The sequence below is a fragment of the Alosa sapidissima genome, chromosome 7 (assembly GCF_018492685.1).
Source record: "Alosa sapidissima isolate fAloSap1 chromosome 7, fAloSap1.pri, whole genome shotgun sequence".
Taxonomy (NCBI): domain Eukaryota; kingdom Metazoa; phylum Chordata; class Actinopteri; order Clupeiformes; family Clupeidae; genus Alosa; species Alosa sapidissima.
In genome coordinates, this window is record NC_055963.1 from 24,820,673 (window position 1) to 24,841,474 (window position 20,802).

Consider the following 20,802-nt stretch of genomic DNA (forward strand, 5'->3'; position numbering starts at 1 on the left):
CCTCTTTCACAGGCGGCATGTAAGGCCGCAGCTGATTGGCTGAAATATTTCCTGAGTAATTATCTTTGTTCACTGCTGGCAGGGGCAGCTCGGAGAGCAAGAGAGAGAGAGCGGTGAGTGAGAGCTAGGCCCAGATCACAAAATATCACATTTTAACCACATTTTCTCTAACAAAACAGTCACTAATGGGTGGATGATGATGTCTATGTAGGGCATCCATTGTTTGCTGTGTCTGTATGGGTGTATTTCTTATATATAAAGGGTAAAAATCAGTGTGTTGGCTTGCACATTTCTTGTCGTCTCCATGTTGTGTTGAGGACATTTTCTTCAGATCCCTCCCTCTCTTTCTGCAATCAGAGGACAGGAGTAAACACTGTATAGGAAAGTTACATTGGTAAACATGGGAGTAACCTCTCAAATAAATTTTCATCGGCATGAATTTTCAAAGAAAATTAGACAACCATACAAATACAACTAAATACATTTTTAATGAAGAGCGTGGCATGGTATGTCCTAATTTAAGTCTTGAAGCACCTAATGGTGAATTTAGTTTTGTGCAATATGTGACACACATTCACATTATGGACACATTTCAATAGTCTGTTTGTAAATAATCTTGTGTGTAAGAAATCCCTGCAATATAAATATACATTCATTATATGGAGTATATTTGACTCCATTCAATGTCCAATCATCTCCATGAACTGGCCAGAGTAAAACAAAGGAAGATTGATCCCATGTTTGTTTCTATGTGGACATGATGCAGCATTGTTATTTCACAAAAATTACAATGCCATCTTAAAACTGCATCCATCTGACTATAAGTAGTATTGGCTATCATTCAATGTGTTTAACCTTGCTGCATAGGCCTACTGAATAGGCTGCAACGAGCTGTAAGGTTAATCTACAATGACTGCGCTTAACACCAATGTAGTAGTAAGGCTTTTTGGCCTACTATGACTGTTCACTTCAGCACAAGATTTATTGAAAGACACAATACTGACCTCTACAGGACTAAAAGACAAGCGTTCTGAATGGATCACCTGAAACTTCAAGACTTTGGTCCTGGCACTAGCCTCACAGCTGTTTTTTATTTATTCATTTATTGTTAACATAGCAGTCATCTTAAGATGTAAAACCGTAAGCAGGTCCATTAATATGTTAGATCCATGATCCACACTATGAGATGTCAAGGACGGAGGGACATCAGACATTCAGATGACTTGCCTAGGCCTAGCCTATATCTCTTTTGCCATGCATTAACCATCAGCAGTCACAGGCATTATGGTGCATTCAAATTTGGCTAGCCTTTTTTGGCATCTTGGCTTCTTCCCACCCTCTGTGTCCAGTTGGCCGTCGTGTTCAATTTACCATTCACGATCAGACCATAACCTGCAGAATCAGATGCCCCTGCCCGGTAGCCTACACCCCGCAAATGAACATTTTTGCATGGCAGATTTTTTTTTGTTTATCTTTACGTCAAGAATTAGCCTACATTAGCCAGTGTACAACGGAACAGAGTGGAGTTCAACATTAGATTAGATAACCGTTTCGGTGGAATTTATTGTCAGTCATGTTTGAACTTTGAAATGTTAATGTGGTTGTATCGAAGCCTACGTCAATGGGCGGGCCATGGGTGACCGCTCTGGAAAGTTTGTCATATTTACCCCCCACCCCATCCATTCAAGTGTCGCATAGGCCTACAAGCCCCAATTTAAATAGGCTTACATCCAATTATTACAGTAGGGCCTATATAGGCTAGTTGAGTTTATTCTGAATCAAATTAAAGTCACAGTCTGAAAAAGAGAGCGATATGTTATACAAATATAGTGTTCGAAAATTCGATGCAGATCTCCCATATATTTTGCTCCATAAATTAAAGATATTGTTTTCATTTATATTCTTTGTAGCATAGGCTACAATATTGTGATCATACGCGACTCAATCCACTGGGGGCGCGGAATTTCCCGTGCTTCAAACCGCTTGTACCTCCTACTCTCCAGTCAGCCTGTTAGGTAGGAACTGGGAGGATACAGTGAGTATTGTTGGATAGCCTGTGTGAATGTGTGTTATGGTTTATTCCTGATCGGGATATCAGTCATCTTTAGGGTAGTAAACGGAGGTCGTATACAACAAGACCCGCGGGTGCAACGAGAGACTGATACTTGAAGGTAGCAGTGCTAACCTTTTCAGCCATGGGTTTCCGAAAGAAGAACAAGAGTCCGCCGGTGTTGAGCCACGAGTTTGTTATCCAGAATCACGCGGATATGGTTTCATGTGTGGCGATGATCATTCTGCTTGGTCTGATGTTTGAGGTATGGAACAATAAACACCCAAAGCAGCTAGTTCTACCTGAGCAGGAACAGTGTTGTTTGACAACAGTGCACTGTTTTGAAGCGATACCCCTTGCAGGTCCGACAGCTCTGTCAGGAAACGCAGGCCTGTTTTCAAGCAGCTAGCCTCACATAACATTACACCTAGCTGTAAGGTTAATGTTAGCTTTTGCTTTCATCCTAGTGCCACCAACCAACATTACACTGGTTATATCATGTCCATTAATAACACTTTTAATAGTAATTTGTAGGTCTTCTAATTGAATGCTTACAACAATCTAGTTGGCATAACAGTCAACTTCTGACTGAGCTCATCGTTAGCTGCTAAGTTACCTGCCATAATTTCTGACTCATTTTTACTTTGAGGGGTAGCTCTAGCTGTGTTGGTGTGAGAGGAGTTAGCTAGTAGCTTTGCCTACCAATTAACCACTTTAAGGTTAATTGTGGCGGTGAAACCACTATGCAATAACGGAAACGTCTCTTAGCCAGTTAGCTCGTTAGATCTCCCCGCCATTCTTTTATCATGTCTTGGCCAGTGATTAATATGACCTGAGTTTTCTAGCCAACGGTGGTTATCTGAAGTGTCGATGCGAAGAGGTTATGCTGCGATGAGGAACCTAGTAGTGATCAAGAGAGGCAGCAGCGTAGTAAGGTGGAGGCCCTACATTTTATGCAGGTGTACGAGGGGGGAGTGATAAATCGTCGAGTCATTGATCACATTAATATTATTTTGCAGGTGACGGCAAAGTTTGCAATCATGTTTATAACAGTCCAGTACAATGTCACTCAAACTCTTGGTGAGTACTCTTTACTTTCAATTGACTGTAATCTCTCCAGCCTGCACCTGTTTTCATTGAATTAACTTAAAGTGAAACCTGTAGTAAATATAGTTTTGTGTTGACTGAAAATGTATGTTTTTACCTGCAGATGACCGGCCTGAGCCTTTGGTGCTTTATCAGTATGGACCCAAAGACATTGCTACTGTGTTTTTCTACCTTCTTATTGCTGTCATACTTCATGCCCTGATTCAGGAGTATGTGCTTGATGTAAGTGAACCATCATTCTGAACTAAAGCAGAGCAGAATTGTGTGGGGTCTATGGTCCATTTTAGCTAAATTACAGACAATCAATACCAGCCATGAAAGTTACCCAGAGAGAGAGAGAGAGAGAGAGAGAAAACACACATTTGTATGTATTTTGTGTGAATAAGACCAGCCAGACATTTCTTTTCCTGGCTGCAAGATGAGTCAAAAAAATTAATTTGGGGCTTTTAATTTCCTGTTCGGCCTACAGAACAAAACCTTACCATTTTAGTCAGAGCAGAAAAGCTCACGACGTGTCTGTCCCTTCAACATCCTTCCATATCACTTTTTAACACCCCTTTTTTGCTTTTTAGAGCTCATCCCCTGCTCTTTTGTAATCCAGGCTCAATGCTATCTCTGCTCTCTAGTTAGTGCTGCCCAGTAAGCAGAGTGATTTAGTATGGTGCAACAAATTAGAGATTGAGTAACATGGTTTCTGGCCACTGTGAGGTTGTTGTCATTGTGCAAATGTTGCTCTGCATTCCTTTACGTCTCTGGTGGTGGTGGGGTGTTGTGTTGTCTTTCATGCAAAGAATGCATCTGATGACAGCCGTGAGAGATGCTCCTTTTCATATATTTATATATACAAATTATGTTTATATTTCACTGTGACAGATCACCACTGTCATTCAGTTGCCTTTGAATAATTTCATAGGGTGATATTTTCCAGTTAGTGTTCATGATATCTTATATGTTGTTCATGTTTTGGTGCTTCAGGTTGAAGTATTGTTGTGTTATGCTTAAGATGTTGAATCTTTGAATCTCTGCCAACCATTAAACAGAGGTTCAGATCTGTGGCTTGAGCTGTTTTTACTTTGTGTGCTTTGCAGAAAATCAATCGGCGGCTACACCTGTCCAAGACCAAGCACAGCAAGTTTAATGAGTCTGGACAGCTGGCTGCCTTCTACCTGTTCTCCTTTGTGTGGGGATGCAGCATCCTGACCGCGGTAAGGGGGCGTCCACCTATAAACCCTCATACAAGTGCTACCATGATGGCAGTACTGCCTTCAGTTGGCTGCTGAAATGTCCACAAATCCTGTAACTGGGGATCCATTGTGTTTGCTCATCTTGCTTAGGAATACACTTCAGTTAGGCATTATAGTTCTTCAGTTAGGCATTATAGTTCTGTGATGCATGTTGGAACAGAGAATGACCTAAAACGCTAAGCTCTGTGAATCCCCAAAGCTTCGTTGAGAAATGCTTAGGCGAGGTTTACCATATTAAATGTGTGATGGTTGGTGTGTTGTGCTTTCAAAACCAACATACCATTTACATTATGCTATGGCATGCGTCTTACATTATCTCTCTGTAGTCAGATGTGTAAGACACACTGCTTTTTGTTTTGTGAATAATGATAGAACATTTTGGTGAGGGTTAAACATTATATGTGCAAATGTGGCAAGCTGTAGTAGGTATAACCAGATAAATATGATTTAAAAATCCCCAGAGGTCATTGGTTCAAAACCTAGGGAGTACAGATAGCAATTGATACCCTCAATGTGCTGGAAATAGTTTGGATGAAAGCTACAGCCAAATGCTGACTATGTGTTTTGAGATTTCCTCACTGGAGCACAGCAGTAACTCTGAACCTGCATGTATATGTTGTTTCTATATTTTTTTTTGCCCTCCCAGGAGGAGTTTGTGACCAACCCCACCTTCCTGTGGGAAGGCTATCCTCACACTCACATGGCGTAAGTGCTGAGTCATGTGACACCAGACCCAGACACACACACATACACACACACACACACACACACACACACACACACTTTGTGAGATCGTGTGGGAATATTTGTGTGTTGCACACGTGTGTGTGTGTGGTGTGTCTTGTGCATGTGCATTGGTGCCTGTGCTCCAATTTCTGCCTGTGCATTTGTGAAACTTTATGCAGTGGCCATGAACATACCTCTATATCTACCACTGCAGTTTATATCGTATGTCTTGAATAATATGAACGAAATCTGCGGCTTTTTCAAGACATTCACCAAGAATGCAGTGTCCCTCTGGCAGACAGTATGCCTCCCTCAGTTCGGTCTTATCGCTAGTTTATTGTTGTATTCTCTGACCATATAGCTGCCCATTATGTTTTTACAGTCCTCCAGTGTTTCCCACAGAATATAATTCCATTTGTGGTGGTTGGTTTGCAGAATTAACTTGAATACAACAGTTTTTAACAAATTAGCACAGCGTAGTTATGATGCTAACCAGATTTAATCACAATTTAGTACAACCTGGAAAATCATTGTGTGATGGTCAATGTTGATATTGTGGTGGGCCGCCACAAATAAATCAATGTATGGGAAACACTGCTCTCTCTTTGTGTTTGGACATTAAACATGAAGTTCAAGTTCACTGAACCTCAAGTTGAGTGCTAGGATTATGTGACATTTATTTTATTATGTGATATTGGATATAATCAAAGTAGCACAATGTAGGAATTCCCCTTTTTGTCAATTTGCAATGCATTGGGTGTGCATTTAGTGCTATGGGGAAACCAGTTCGTCGAGAACTGATGAAAAGGATCAAGCTCCTGGACAGAACGATAAAGCTAAACAGGGCAAAAGCGGGGCCTCAGGGTGCAAATTGGTATTTACAGAGATGCCACAGTGAAGTCCATATATCATCAAAGCAAGTTGAAGACATTATTTACAGTAAAAGAACTACATTGTCTTGTTTTAATGTATGTTTTAATGATTCCTTGGACAGATTTCAGGTGAAGTTCTTCTATATCTGTCAGATTGCCTACTGGTTCCATGCCCTTCCGGAGTTGTACTTTCAAAAAGTCAGAAAAGTAAGGAATTCTGTATCACTACTTTTACATTTGAGTTGTATTTTTGTTGTTTAGTGTTCCATGTTATACTTTGGTAATACTAAACCATATCCAGTACCTTAAGACTAGACCCCAATGAATTAAATAACTAGAGATCTTTTTTGTTATTTGAATGTTGCTACATTGAAACATGTGTTTTTTTTTTGTTTTTTTTAGTTTGCTAATTTAACAGAACTGTGAATTCACAAATCTGTTTGTTTTTATTTAGGAAGACATCCCACGCCAGTTGTACTACATCTGCCTTTACATCTTCCACATCACAGGTGCCTATGTCTTAAAGTGAGTATATCAACACGCTACGTCTCAAAATATAATCTCTCCCTTCATTAATATTCTACGATGACAAAAAACAGATTCACCAAATATAACTTTGTCTGTAGACATGCATTCGATTTTTTCGGCAGCTGTTGGTAGACTGACCTTTTGTTTTGACACCTTGCGTTCTCTGATGTCATTTCCTGTCTCCCTCTTCCTGTCAGTCTCCACCGTTTGGGCCTAGTCCTGCTGGTGCCGCACTACCTGGTGGAGCTGCTGTTCCACGCCTCACGCCTCTTCTACTTCAGTGACGAGAACAAACAGAAAGGGTAGGTGTGGATGCTGTGGGTACCGCGGACTGTTAAACTGTAACCATCACAGTAATTTAGGAATTTGTGACGGCAGAAAAAGTCAACAGATGAAAAATGCTCTGTGTCGAACATGTAGATTTGAGCTCTCTAATATAAAAACAGCTTTTTGTTGGCCATTTGTGTGGAATGTCATGGAATCATCAACCCTACTGTGGTGTTGTAGATTATAGCTCATTTTGGGACTGGTTTACAATTACCTGAGGTACTTCCCAACATTGTGTGTGTGTGTGTGTGTGTGTGTGTGTGTGTGTGTGTGTGATTTCATGAAAATATATTTGCGGTTGCTCCAGTGGTGAGTGGATGGAGGTATATTTGTAAATGAAGGGCAAAGTTCAAACATATTGAAATGCAGAACAGCATGATCTAGCAAGTCAAAAATGCTGCACAAACAAAATGTGTTTGACAGTTAGGACTGGATCTCATGATACTATTGCAAAGCCAGTGTCTTTCACAGAGGCTAGAATGTTGGAACCTACCAGAGAAAGAAATAAATATTTTATTACTTGCAGTGAAGGATTGCTATTGAGATACATTTTGAAACTGGAGACTATGTATGGTTGTAGTAACTGGTAATAAGCGGAACATGGTTGTAGACGATGTGGAGGTAATATCTACTTGGTATAGAAGGACCATCTTCTACCAGTTGAGTAGTATCTGGTGTCAAGGACTTTGTGTTGCTGTTGATGTCATTTGGACATGAGACCATATTCCTGCTACCTGAGACCTCTCCATCAACACTTCAAAGCATGTGTGCAAAACCACTTTCCCACACATAATATAAATTGAGTGTACTCCCTCCCACTCCATTTTGCATTCCATATCACACCTTTCAAGTTTTTGGGCCAGGGTATTCCCTAGCCTTGGGCCTGCTGCTACGCTGAGAGCCCTGTCACGGCCAGTGGTGTCAAGTGTGGAAAGAGGGACAGTGAGCTGACGGCTGTCTGGAGACTTGGGGGTGTGAGAGTCTAGACAGACAGAAGTGAGATCACAAGCAGACTTGAAAAGGGGCAGGAAGGCTTTATACTGAATACAGAAGTGGACAGGGAGCTGGTGTAACTGCTTGAAAGTGGGAGAAATATGTTCCCAAAATCTTAATGTGGGTAAAAGCTGTATTCTGCAGCTGATAGCCATTGTGTATACATATATATCAACTTGTCAACAAGCCACACTTGTGCAAACTATAGTTGATTATCATCTGTATGCAGTAGTGGTGGTAGTAGTAGTAGTAGTAGTAGTATGACTGTAGGGTGATTCTAATGTGAGTAAAAGTGGTATTCTGCAGTTGCACATGCAAACATACACGCTGTTGTTTAATCATCTGTTCATTGCTTAAGATACAGTTAATTGATAGCAGTTTGTTGTTGTTGTTGTTGTTGTTGTTGTTGTGCAGGGTTGTATGTAATTTAGATTTTTTTTTTTCCCTTCAGGTTCACCCTGTGGGCTTTGCTGTTCGTGATCGCACGGCTTCTGACCCTCACGCTCTCCGTACTCACCTTCGGCTTCGGGCTCTCGCGCACCGACAACCAGGGCTTCTCCCTGGCCCAGGGCAACTTCAACGTGCTAACTGTCAGGCAAGTTCGAGTGTGAACCCAGATTCTCCACAGTTAACTTTCTCAGATTACAGTCTCAAGGCGGAATTCTTCTAGACAGTGCCTCTTGTTTACTTGTAAACCTGGTTAGCTAGAGCCCATCTGATAAAAAAAAAACGGTATGGGAAGATATTAATCTTTCGATACCTTTCCCATGTAATTGGCTGCCATTACTTGTTGAAAACATGATTCTGTATTGGCTACAGGTTTGAAGTTCTGGGATTTATTTAACAAGCATTTTTCCAAGATGTGTCGATAGTGATTGGTACAACTACAAAATGTATTCTTCAGTCTTTTCACATATTTACTTGGGTTTCCTGGGTTCTCAGCATACTAGTGCTATTTTCAGTGACCCAGGAGGAGCCAGAGCCTGTTGCTCTGTGACATGAGGGTATATCATCACGAGGCTAGGCAGGAAGTGCTTCAGGATAACTCAGAGGAAACGGCAACAGAAGGGTCCTCAGCCTGATCCCATCTCACAAGAAGATAGTTTGTCTCAGAAAGACAAAAGTTTGTCTACCCCCACCTCCATCCCCCATATCTCGTCCACTGATGTGTGTACAATCCTCTTGACGGGCTCCCTCGCCCATTTAATCTGCTGGGGATGAAGGCATGTTTTAGTCTGGCTAGAGCATGGCACCATGGACGACTTTATCGTTTTGTATTCATGTCTTTGCTTTAGTCCAGGGGTTCCCAACCTTTTTTGGCAGGTGACCCTATTTTGATGTCACAAAACATTGGCGACCCCAATCATTCACATAATCTCTGTTGTAACACCCAACAGCATGATTACGTCAAGCATCTCATGCGGGCTATCTGCGTTTATTTTTATGTAGCCAGATTGTAATGAAGGATCTGATTATATGGGTTTTTAAAATAGTTTTTATTTAATGTATGTATATTTTAATGTAACATACTGGTCAATTGTAAGATACCCAGTATCTCAGGCGGCACCATTTGAATTTTCAGGTGACCCCAAGGTTGGGAAAGGATGAATGCAAATACAGGTGTGTGTGTGTGTGTGTGTGTGTGTGTATATATATATATATATATATATATATATATATATATATATATATATACACACACATACACACAAACCAACCTGCCTGAGCTTCCAAATATATTCCAAAAATAAGGATGAGATGGTGAACCAGAGTGGTTGTAGCGATACTGGCTTTGGGGTTAGCCTTAGAGTGAACTTAAAGGGGAACTTGGCAACTATTTCAACGTTATAAACCCGTTTAGAAATCATTTGGATGGTTAAATGACCTGTTCCGGTGAAAATGGTGACTTTTCCCGCTGCCCCTAGCGTCCCCAGGCGGAAAACCAACCTTGCAACATTGAGACTACCGTCCCGGAAAGAGAAGTAAGAAACTCGTTTTAAACCTATGGTTTTAAATCGTGTTTCTTACCTTATAACATACACATTGTCTGCCGAACTTATGCTAACCGTTTAGCTAGCTTGTAAACAAATCCATGTGCTTTATCGTTACCTTTTTCCACAGTTTGAAATAGCATAATACACAATTTCTCCAGCAGAGGGGGAAATCCTGCCAAGTTTCCCTTTAAGCCCACTGGCAGTGCCCACTCCTCCGCTTAGCCCACCGTGTCTCCCTGTGACCTTCAGGATGACCTGCCTTTCGGCCATCTGCCTGACCCAGGCCTGGATGATGTGGAAATTCATCAACTTCCAGCTGAAGAAGTGGCGGGAGCAAAGCCAGACCCAGGCCATCAAGAAGAAGGCCGTCAGCCCAAAGATGAAGCCCTCCAAGAAGGACTCGTCTCGAGGTGAGGGGGTTCATGGGGTGGGGGTGTGGGGCTTCGTCACAAAGTTTTCTGTCAGTGTTTCTATAGCACAATGTTAATTTGCTATTCTGGTTAATGTTTCTGCTTGTTAAAAATTAAGAAATAGGAAATGTGAATTCCTGCCTCATGCTCACTCACACGTGCACAGTTATCTACATGATCTGGACACTAAATGTACGTGTCTGGTGTCGCAGATTTTAAAGAAACAAAATAACAAACAAATAAATGCATGTGATAAACATACGTTATCTTAATCAGTCTTGACAGTATTCCAATGAGCTGCTGTAAAAAGATTGATGCGAACTATTGTATTATTCTTCAATCTAAACCATGTTCATTTGTACAATGTTAGGTTTTTACGTTTTTCCTGCTGTTATTTGTCCTTCTTAGGAGGTTCTGCAAACGGAGTGATGAAGCCAGACGACAAGACATCGCCCAGAGCGAGAAAATCAAAAGCATCGTAGAGAAGCAAAGACAGTTGAATGGAGGAGGAGGGTCCTGTCCTCGTGACATTCTAACTTTTCCTTATAAAAGCAAGGTAGTCCTACTGTCTGTCATGACAAAAAAAACACTTCACCACACAGACGAAAACCTTAATCATCGTGAGAAAGTTCAAGTGTGGGTCTACTCGTACACTTCTTTTTTTGTAATCTTTTCTTCAGAATGCACTATGAGTTTATTTTCTTACGTATTCTTAGGCTGGGGAAAAAAAAGTCTTGGTGTTCAGCAGCTGATTTTGTTTTCGCAAATCCACCAGCTGCCAGTCTCATGGCAGTTTTAAAATTGTGCACAGGAAGGGTTTTGGAGGATGTATTAAAGATAAGCACTGTGTGTAGGATGGATTTGAAGGACCAACCGCATTCCTTCAAAACACTTCAAACTGTTGCTTAGGTTTTGGTTGAGGTCATCCTCTGGGGGGGTGGGGTGGTGTTAGAGGCGTCCATCTCTCTTCTCGGTCAGTAGCTGCAGACCTCTCTCTCCTCAAGGCTGCTAGATTTGAGAAACACTGAAAGCATCGCAGAGAAAAAAAATGACAGAAAAGGAATGGCAACGCCCTGCAGCCTACAGCTGATATACACCACTCAGCATCCGTCACTGTGCCCGTCACCAAACATGTGCACGATTGGAGAGAGGTGGTTTGGGGGTAAAAAAGTGTCCTTTTTCCTGCTTATTTTCATTTTTATTTTGTTTTTGCTGTAGTTGTTGAACAGTTTAGTGTCCTGCTGCTTTGCCTTTTGAGTATGTTGTGTAAGAAAAATTAATGGCACCTAAGCGATAGCTGAAAAGGTAACAAAGGATGCTGTCCTTTCAGAGTCGGGTTGTTGTTTGTTGGAATATGCAGTCTTTAATTGCCTGTGACTTCACGTATGCAGATTCATGGATCAGGGAGATTATGTCTGAATGAGTAGGCTGTGTATCTGTGTTTTCCTCAGATCAAGCCTTAGCTTTATGTGAATCTCATTAGGATGTTTGAAAAGCATGGCTCTTATGGTAAACAACACAAACATTGTGTGCTGTCTCCTATGCTATTATTAAGAACTAGTCAGAAAACACACCAGAGCAAGCATAAAAAACACTCCAGTCGGTGAAAGTGAAATGACCCTCGTTTAAAATGTCTTTTTAAAGAGATTGTATTTATACATCATGTACATTATGTGTTGGAATTGTGGTGGGCAGGAAATGTCTGGCATCTCGTGTTCTTAGATACACAAGCGATTGAGCAAGGGTGGATTTGGTTGGGGGTCAGAAAATGGGACGTCTGCTCCACAGGATGTGTGGCGTTTTGACTGGCTCAATCCTTCTGGTGGCTGGGCGTAGAAAGTAAACAGGGTAACAGTGTTTGTACAGAATGTTCCCCAATCTCTAACCTGTGGTGTAGTCCAATTGTAAATGGTTTAGTGACAAACCTGGGTGAGTTAACTCTAGAGTAAGAGGTAAACCTCCTAATAGAAGGTTATTTACCCAGGAAATTTACCCAGGTACTGTACATCACTAAACAACGAAATACCTGCCTGGCTCAGCAACTGCTCCTGAGGTAGGAAGATGTTGAAAAACAAGAGGCTGAGGGAAGCATTACGTGTCTCCTCTGGTGTCTCAGGAGTCAGGGCAGAAGGTTAGTTGTTATAGTTGAAGCCAGTCAGCTACTGTATTACTGGTCCAGTCTTGGTGTACTGAGAGTTGAGACTGAATGCATGCAGAAGCAGGCAGATCAACATGGGTCACTCTCTCTGTATTCAAGTAAGTATTCAAATTCTTAAGTTTTATTGAATAAGTACCTTAAAATATAAGTACACATCGTTTCCAAAAGTACTTGAGCTTAAGGTTACTAGGCCTAACCTGTAATAGCATGTACCTGAAGTACCGTATCTTGTAATATTTATTACTTAATTAAGTATACATATTCAGAACACTTAATTTAAGGAGAGATGTAAAAGCCTTTATGACTGGGTTTTTGTTTTTACCTGACGAGCAAGACTTTGTGTTTGAAGTGAAGCAAACTGGACCTTTTTTGAGATGCCTAAGTGACAGAAAAGCGTTCTTTTAATCTTCTCAAAACTTTCTTTTCATCTTCTCTCTTGTTCTCGGACAGAAGTGAATCTTATTAGTTTGGAGTATCTGCTGCAGCACAAGGTGTGTGTGGCCTTTTCTTAATCATTGGAGTGGTTTGTGGTTTTCGTTTTATTTTTGTACCCTCCCCCTGTAGTACTTTAGTCTGAGTTTGTGTCTTTGTCTTGTTCTTTTAACGCTGGTACGGGCATTGCTAGGTGAAGCGGCTACTTCAAATGATACAATCCTTCTTCAAGTGTCCTTAAAATAACTATTCTATTCTGTTGTGTTCTGACCACACTGAGTTTATTTTTTAATATGTATGTTGCCTTGTTGTGTATGATTGCTTATGGAGCACTGACCTCAAGGTCATTTTGTTCGTCCCGTTTATTTTTTTAATTTTTGGCTGTTGTGCACCTGGTATATATCTGTATATTTGTACGAGTGTGTGTGTGTGTGTGTGTGCGCGCGTGTGTGTGTGTGCGTGCGTGCGTGCGTGCGTGCGCGCGCGTGTGTGTGTGTGTGTGTGTGTGCGCACATGCACATGTGTGTTTGCATGTGGTGGCCTGTGCATGAACCAGTTGGATATGTCTGTAAGAAACCCATACCGATGGGGCAGTGGACTGCAAAAGAACTGGAATGTTCTGTTTTTGTTGTTTTTTTTTTGTTGTTTTTTTTGAAGTGCTTTTGATTTCCAGTCACTTCACTAAATATCAATAGAGGGACAGCTGAGGCGCCCTCTTTTGAACATCAAATATAAATACATATACACATCAACACACAGAGAAACAAACCACACACACACATGAACACATGAACACACACAATCGCCCTCTGTCAGAATGCAATGTTGCATGACCATTTTCTTGCCAAAAGTTGTAAAGTAGTGCCACTGTTCCTTGCCAGTGATTTTGACATTGCCATCAGATATCCATCCCTCCTGCACCTGTCCCTGACTCCAGCACCCATCCGATCAGAGACAGATGTTAAGTTCTTTATCTAATGCTTTTTATACTGCAAAAACTAAATCCAACCCCATATGGTTGAACAGAAAAATGCTGAGGGTAAACCGAAAGAAAGAGGCTGAGGAGATGATTGCCTGTCTTTATTTTGTAGACAGACAGACAGACACAGAGGCGGTCGTTGCCGCTGTACCTGGGGACAAAGGAAGGTGCTTCTGGAAAATGCTATTCAATTCCTATATGATCACTCAACCCATGTGGTCAGATTTGGAATCTGGAATTTGGAATTTACTTTCTTCATAAATGCAAAGTTTATGAAGAAAGTATTGACCTTCTGTTGTTGAGGTGTCCTCTTCACCAACAGAAGACAGTACAGTAGAGGTCACAGTAAAAGACTGCCCCTGGGAGGTAAACATGGCAAGTCTTAGGAGGGAAGGAGCAGCTAAAGGCACTTTGTTTGTTTTTTAACATGTTGTTGTCTGATGTTTTGAGATGAAAAAAAGAAGAGAAGTGAAAAAGAAATGTATAGAAAAATATATTGAGACATTGTTCTGAATCCTTTGTCAGATTTTTTGGAAAGCTATTTTTATAGAGCTCAAAATAACTGTAAAGAATTCAACATTTATTTAGCACACAAATATGTTTGTTTATTTGTTTTGCCGCCTTACAGACTTCAACTTTATTTTTATACCATGTGTGAAAGCATGTGTGGGTCCAAAAAGCAGAAAAAACATTGATTTTACAATGCTGTGAAAGTCTAGGACTACACATGAAAGTGGAGCAGACAGTTGCCATGTTTTGACATGTCATGTTGGTCTGTGATGGGAGAAGACAAAAGCAGAATGTCACTGCCAGGTAGAAAAGCCAAATGAACTCTAACAGGACTGCATTCATTCTACTTGTCTTTTTTGTCTTTGTTGTTTTTGTCATGTGGCTAATAAGGTGTGTGCGTGCAACGTGCGTGCACTGTGCGTGCACCGTGCGTGCGTGTTGTGGAGTCCATGCAAAGCTGAGTTTTGGTTTGTCACTGTGTTTTGGGGTGGGGAAGGGCATAGATAAGAAAGAAAAGGACAAATGGACTTGTTAAAAGTTTTTCTCCATGAAGTTTGTGTGTCCATTTTGACAACAGAAGTGTGAATTAATATTTTTCATGCTCTGTCATCTGTGAAACCTGAACATGCAAAAAAACGCAGAATGAAAGAAAACAACTTCTGGATGCAGATGGTTGGATTGGTTCTTTTCCCCTGTAGATCATCTTTTTTGCAGATGAAGTCCAAACTATTATGTGGAAATGACACCATTTGAGCGACATCATTCACAGTGTGTATATTCTAAAGAAAATGTGTAAGAATTGCACCAAAGCTTTCACAGGCATCCGAGCTGGTATACTGATTTTTTTAACTTTAAGTTCTTTTCGTGCTTTGCATACACACTGTTTTTTTTTCTATGTAGATGCTTGCCTATATGTTGAAATATATTGTTTTTATAAGAAAACAAAATCTGGTTGACTGAGGAGTTTTAAAATGTATGTATTTATGCAACACTGTGTGATTTGTTTATGTTCTGTTTCATGTTTCTGTTTGATTAAAACTTTTGTTCAATCTCAGGGATGTCTTAGTTCTGCTCTTTGCTTCTGATTGCTTCTGATATGTGTGTTAAAATGCTGCTCTACATTTCACTTTATTTCTCTCCTTCAGGCTATACTATAGCTATAGTCTTACTGCAGTGGTACTGGATGTATACGTAAAATGGACATTAAAAATGAAAACATGGCAAATAATGTGTTATGATTGTTATACCACAGTCCTTAGCACAAATTGAACAATGCAATTCATGCTTAAAAATACACATTGAAGCGTTAGCTGCAACCGCTGTTTAACTTTGCATCATCAGTCGCCTCAGCTGTTAAGGCCTCAGGCTGCAGTAGAGCTGACTACGTTCATACGTCATCATTCTATTATCTGTCTGGACACGGTGGAAGCAATGCACCCTGCTGTGACAGTGTGTTTTTGCCAGTAGAGGGTGCTGTTGAGCCACAGAGGAGTGTTCTCTTGCTTGGCACGGCCCACTGCATCCAGCTGCTGCATTAATAAATCAACAGACTGCCACTCGTTTGCACCGCCAGTGAAACAGAGGGAAGGAGAGAGAGAGAGGTGGAGGAAGAAAGGATGAAAAATTATCACAGACAAAATTCTGAAATTGCTTTGTCTCATGGAGAAAACCTCAGTTGATGAATGTGGTGGACTTGAGGAATTTGCCTAGGCGTGCGTGTATTGTGTAGGCTGTATGTGTGCATGGAAGCACTGTGCAGACAGTTTTGTGTTTGTGTGTTTACAGTAACCTTTATCATTGTCTTGTCACTCTCATTCATTCCTGACTCATGAGTGGTACTTTCCTTTCCATAGTGCTGTTTGTGCTTGGCTCTGAAGCCCCCTCACGCCCGCTGTTTGCATTTTTTCAGTGTTCTATGCCCCCCCCCCCGCCCCCAACTCCACCCCACCCTGGCGCCCCTTCATCGGCTTCAGTTTTTGCACCATCAGCAACATGGAGGCAGTAGCTCAGCACCAGTCACAAACTCTCCAACTCTGCAAAGAAAGTGTGCGTGTGTGTGTGTGTGGGGTGGGGGTGGGGGGTTAAGAAAAGAAAAGAAAGGGGGAAAAGAGGCATTTCCCTGACATTCTTTTCCCTCTTCTCCCCTCCTCTTCATGCCACCAATGTTCCATAAGTGTAAATCTCCCACTGAATCGTGCGGATTATGCCTCATTTCCATATAAATTAGCTTCATTAAAAGGGGAGTACTTTTGTATTTAACGTGGCTCATTTGGAATTCTGTATTTAATAAGACATGTAATTCCAGACGCACAGACTAATAGCTCACAATTAGCCGGACGGAGCTTCAGCAGGCTTCTGTTGCCGCTGCTGCAACCTTCTGGTGCCAGTAGGGTCGGAGTCCCTCCGTTTGTTTCTGTCCTTCTCAGCCCTCACTTTTCCTCTCTCTCTCTCTCTCTCTCTCTTTTGCACATACAATTTTTCGTGTTGTCTCTCTTTCGTCTCATGATCTGTCTCCCTGTAAGGCACAGAGTCTCTCTTTCTCCTTGCTCTCTGTCTGTCTCTCTCTTTCTGTCTGTCTCTCCCTCTCTCACCCTTGTAAGTGTGACCAGACGTCCCGGATTTCCTGGCACAGTCTTATATATTTCAGCCTCCTTTTTGGTGTCCAGATGTATTTTCAAATTACGCATATGTCTCATATTTCAGTGATAAACTGTTTTGTGTTACGGATGTGCAGACAGACATGGAGAGCTGGAATGTGTTTATTCTGCAATAGAGTTTTGTGAGACCTCCCCCTTCTCTTTCTCTCTCTCTCTCTTCCTTCTTTTTATCTTCATTTTGTCCATCTCTTTCTCTTCCTTCTCCATCTCAGTTTCTCTCTTCCTCTCCTTTTTCGCCCAGTGCGCAGCACACCCATCCATCTCACATAGATTGTGGACTTTATAACCGCTCATAACAGCATGGAGGGATTTCTGCCTGCCTTAAAATTCCTTTGTCTTATGTGGCATGGCAGGTGTTGTGCTGTATGTCCTCAGAAAGGAGTGCACCAGCAGCAGGGATCATGTGATCCTATGAGGGGTGTGTGTGAAGAGGCTTGGGGACTTTGGATATGTCCCGGCAAAAGGTTCAGAGCTTTAATGGAACCTGTTGTTATATGCTCATTGGGTGCCACATTTCTGCTTTATGAAGATGTTTTGCAATGCTATATGTACTCACAAGTTAACTATGTAGGTGTTTATACATGTAGGTGTCTTAACCAGGAAAGGGCCTAGAGCCAAGACAGAGCAGGGAATGGGGGATGCCTTAGCTCACCAATGAAGAGGACTCCTAGGCTCAGTGCCTAGGTGCCTAGCCTACATACTGTGAAATGATGGGTTAAATAGGCACTATGATTATACTTTAATATTTATTCATTTACCAGGTTATTTTATCCAAAGTGATTATACACAGGCAAACAATGTTAATGATACATAGACAAACATGATAGACAAAATGCAGAACTATCCACGTATGGTCACCGCAGATAGACAGACAGACAGGTGATTGGAATTGTACAGGCAGACACACAGAAGGGCACTAGCTGACAAGCAAACCAAGCCAGCGTGAGCATCTGAGGAGGAGCTCCAGCAGATGAAGCGCTGGCTGGAGAGAGGGGTGGGATGATGCAATAGAACGTTATTGTGGTTGCACTCCTGTTGTTTCTGCTATGGACTTCAGAAGTAAACATATTGACACACTCGTCTCCATGTATATTCTCTTATTTGTGCAAATGTTGTATTCTGTGCACAGACGCAAAACCATGATACCAAGTTGCAGAGCAGTAGTTGGAGAAACTGTGTGTTATAGAGCCAAATTCCACAGTTCATAATTATACAGTACATCACATACAACTTTCCCTCTCTTTGTCTGTGTCTTTGTCTGTCTTTCTTTTTCTGTCTGTCTGCCTGTCTCTCTCTTTCTCTCTTTCTATTTCTCTGTCTCTCCATTTCTCTCTGTCCTGGCTGTCTGATAGTGATGGTGATTAATGCTGCAGTAGGCACCATGTGGTAGATTTCCAGTCTTGCCCGGGGACAGTCCCTGAGCCTATAGGCGACTGCCGCCCAGGACTGGAGCGGCTGGAGAACAGCGGGAAGAAGAGGACGCAGCACCGACGAGGAGGAGGGGGGAGAGAGAGAGAGAGGGAAAGAAAGTGGGAGAGAGAGGGAGGGAGGGAAAGAAAGTGGGAGAGAGAGGGAGAGAGAGAGGGAAGTGAGAAGGAAACAGAGGTAGAAAGACAAAGTGAAACAGACACAAAGGGAAAGTGAGAGAGACAGCAACTGAGAGAGTGTGGAGGAGAGACAGGAGAGGGGATTCACACACACATACTGAGAGAAAGCAAATAAGTGTGTGTGTGTGTGTGTGTGTGTGTGTGAGAGAGAGAGATAGAGGAGAGTGCGGTGGGTGGGAGTGATAAGAAGGCAGAAAGACGCTGGAGCGCTGAATCTAGGACACTACCCCTCCAGAGCGAAAGACTTGAGCCACTCTCTCCTCTCCACCACTAATACCAGCCCTGTGTGTGCGCTTATGTGGTGTGTGTAGCTGTGACCTTGTGCATTTGCACGTTCATATTTGCACTTTAATCACCACTAACAGTGTGTTACTGCTTGTGTGTGTGTGTGTGTGGTGTGTCCTTGGTCTCTGTCCTCATGGTTCACAGCCTCCCCAACCTTGCACAGGGTGAACAGTATTCACAAAGCATATTGCATGGCATTCTCCTTCCAGGTCAACATGGCCACACATGGCTACTGACAGGCCATCTATTGACCGACCAGCATGCCTTCGTTGCCGCACATATCATCTCCTGCAATCCTCCTCTGACGGAGACTCGTTCTGGATGTTTCCATAAATACATCCGTCCATTGAAGTGTCACTCAGATGGGGGAATAAGGAAGAGGCGGCGCTCTTAGGAGCAGGGGGACCCAAACTCATTTGCTCGGCTGGTCTTTGGAGCCTGGCAGATGGGAGATGAGAGAAAAGACCTCGAGAGCTGCCTTCAAAGAGTTCACTTGTCAGCCGTAAGAAACGGTGTGCCCAGGCTTTGGCGAAAAAGCCATTGTCCAGTGCCTTTCCTCTATGTGTGGTGATATCACCGGGCAGAATAATTTGATGCTTGTTGTTGGCCATATCTTGTTGAATATATTTTCTGTGGGTGTGGCCTACATAAAGTAGGGTGGAGTGGGGATGGTTTGGAGGAGGGGGGGGGGGGCAGTATCTATGAATCTGGACCCCTAGTGTTCGTTGACGAGTGATTGCCATGACAACAGTACCAGACAATGTGTGTCGGACTTTGAAGTGTTCTGACATTTTCCCTCTTGTTAAGCGTCGCGTTGGCTGCAGATTTCTCCCTCACACTCTCTCACTCTCCCCAGTGTGAACAAAACTGCCATCCTCTCTTTCCTCTCCACTTCTACACCTCTCTTTACAGCACATCTTCTTTCAACATCCACCTCTCTCTCTCTGTCTCTCTCTTTCTCTCTGTCTCTCTATCTTGCAGGCTAGACTCGCCTGTGCTGCTGTCCCACTGGGTTTTTGGGGGAGTGCTGTTTCCAGGGGGGGCTCTGGGACAGAGGCACACAGACAGCCTCGCCTTGCCAGCCCTATCAGGGCCTCTCCCTCAGGATTAATTATTACACTACAGGTGGAGGGAAGAAAGGAGGATGAAGAGGAGAGGGAAGAGAGGAAGGGAGAGAGAGTGGCGTTATAATACACTGTGATATTTTTTTTATTCCTGTTGCAAAACCAGGCCCATGTGTGTGTGTGTGCGTGTGTGTGTTTGTGTATGTGTGTCAACTGTACAGTTTGTTGTACACCTGCTGAATGGCCACCCTTGAACACCACACACACACACAAGACTCCATCCAGCTGCAGAAACAGCAAACAGAACCACTGGGTCACATGCATTCATTTATAGCAAATCTTCTCACTCCCTCTGCATCTAACTTGGTTATGCAGTGTGCATTTTTAGCCTTTCTCTACACCTCTTATGTATTCTTTAACTATCTCTCTCTTTCCCTCTACAGTCCTCTCTCTCTCTGTCTCTCTCCCTCTCCCTCTCTGTCTCAGTACATTGTATTCTTCTGATACACCACTCTATCCCTTTATCTCTCTCCCTCCCTCCGTCCCTCCCTGCGTCCCTTTGAGGCTGCTTGCTTTCACCTGTGAGCTGTAGTTTTCCACTCTCCCACAGCGGCTGCTCCTGGGTTCAGGCTACCTGTCTGGAATGTTAAACAGTATCACTATCCCTTCTATCACTTTCTCTTATTATTTTATTCACTCTCCTCTCCGTTCTCTTCTCTGTGTTACTGACTGGTACATCTGTCTTTATCCGACTGCCACTTGCAGTCCCCTCCCGAGTTATTCTCCTATTTCCTCTCTCTCCATCTCTTTGCTGAACTCGTTGTGTCGTTTTCTCTTTCCGCCTCTCTGTTTGGTGATA

General features: G+C 42.4%; 1 protein-coding gene across 3 annotated transcripts; it reads left to right on the forward strand.

Moving 5' to 3' along the window:
• The first annotated feature begins 65 nt into the window (after positions 1-65).
• zgc:113278 (uncharacterized protein LOC541528 homolog) lies at positions 66-15,384 on the forward strand. 3 transcript variants are annotated; one of them, XM_042098434.1, is made up of 11 exons: positions 66-113; positions 3,070-3,130; positions 3,261-3,379; positions 4,246-4,362; positions 5,048-5,106; positions 6,122-6,206; positions 6,454-6,524; positions 6,725-6,829; positions 8,299-8,442; positions 10,091-10,251; positions 10,660-15,384. In XM_042098434.1, exons 2-11 carry the CDS (start codon positions 3,091-3,093, stop codon positions 10,731-10,733), a joined length of 975 nt encoding a protein of 324 aa, XP_041954368.1. In that variant the 5' UTR covers positions 66-113; positions 3,070-3,090; the 3' UTR covers positions 10,734-15,384. The 3 variants fall into 3 exon arrangements, with proteins under 3 accessions (XP_041954368.1, XP_041954366.1, XP_041954369.1); XM_042098432.1 differs by lacking the exon at positions 66-113 and adding an exon at positions 1,976-2,315; XM_042098435.1 differs by lacking the exon at positions 66-113 and adding an exon at positions 2,339-2,985.
• The last annotated feature ends 5,418 nt before the right edge of the window (positions 15,385-20,802 follow it).

What these genes read in the sequence shown, in the direction of transcription:
- zgc:113278 (XM_042098432.1), top strand. Translation starts at nt 2,196, where the DNA reads ATGGGTTTCCGAAAGAAGAACAAGAGTCCGCCGGTGTTGAGCCACGAG. An exon ending in TTCAGGAGTATGTGCTTGAT is followed by an intron (nt 3,380 to 4,245) that starts GTAAGTGAACCA and finishes TGTGCTTTGCAG; the next exon opens with AAAATCAATCGGCGGCTACA. An exon ending in TATCCTCACACTCACATGGC is followed by an intron (nt 5,107 to 6,121) that starts GTAAGTGCTGAG and finishes TTCCTTGGACAG; the next exon opens with ATTTCAGGTGAAGTTCTTCT.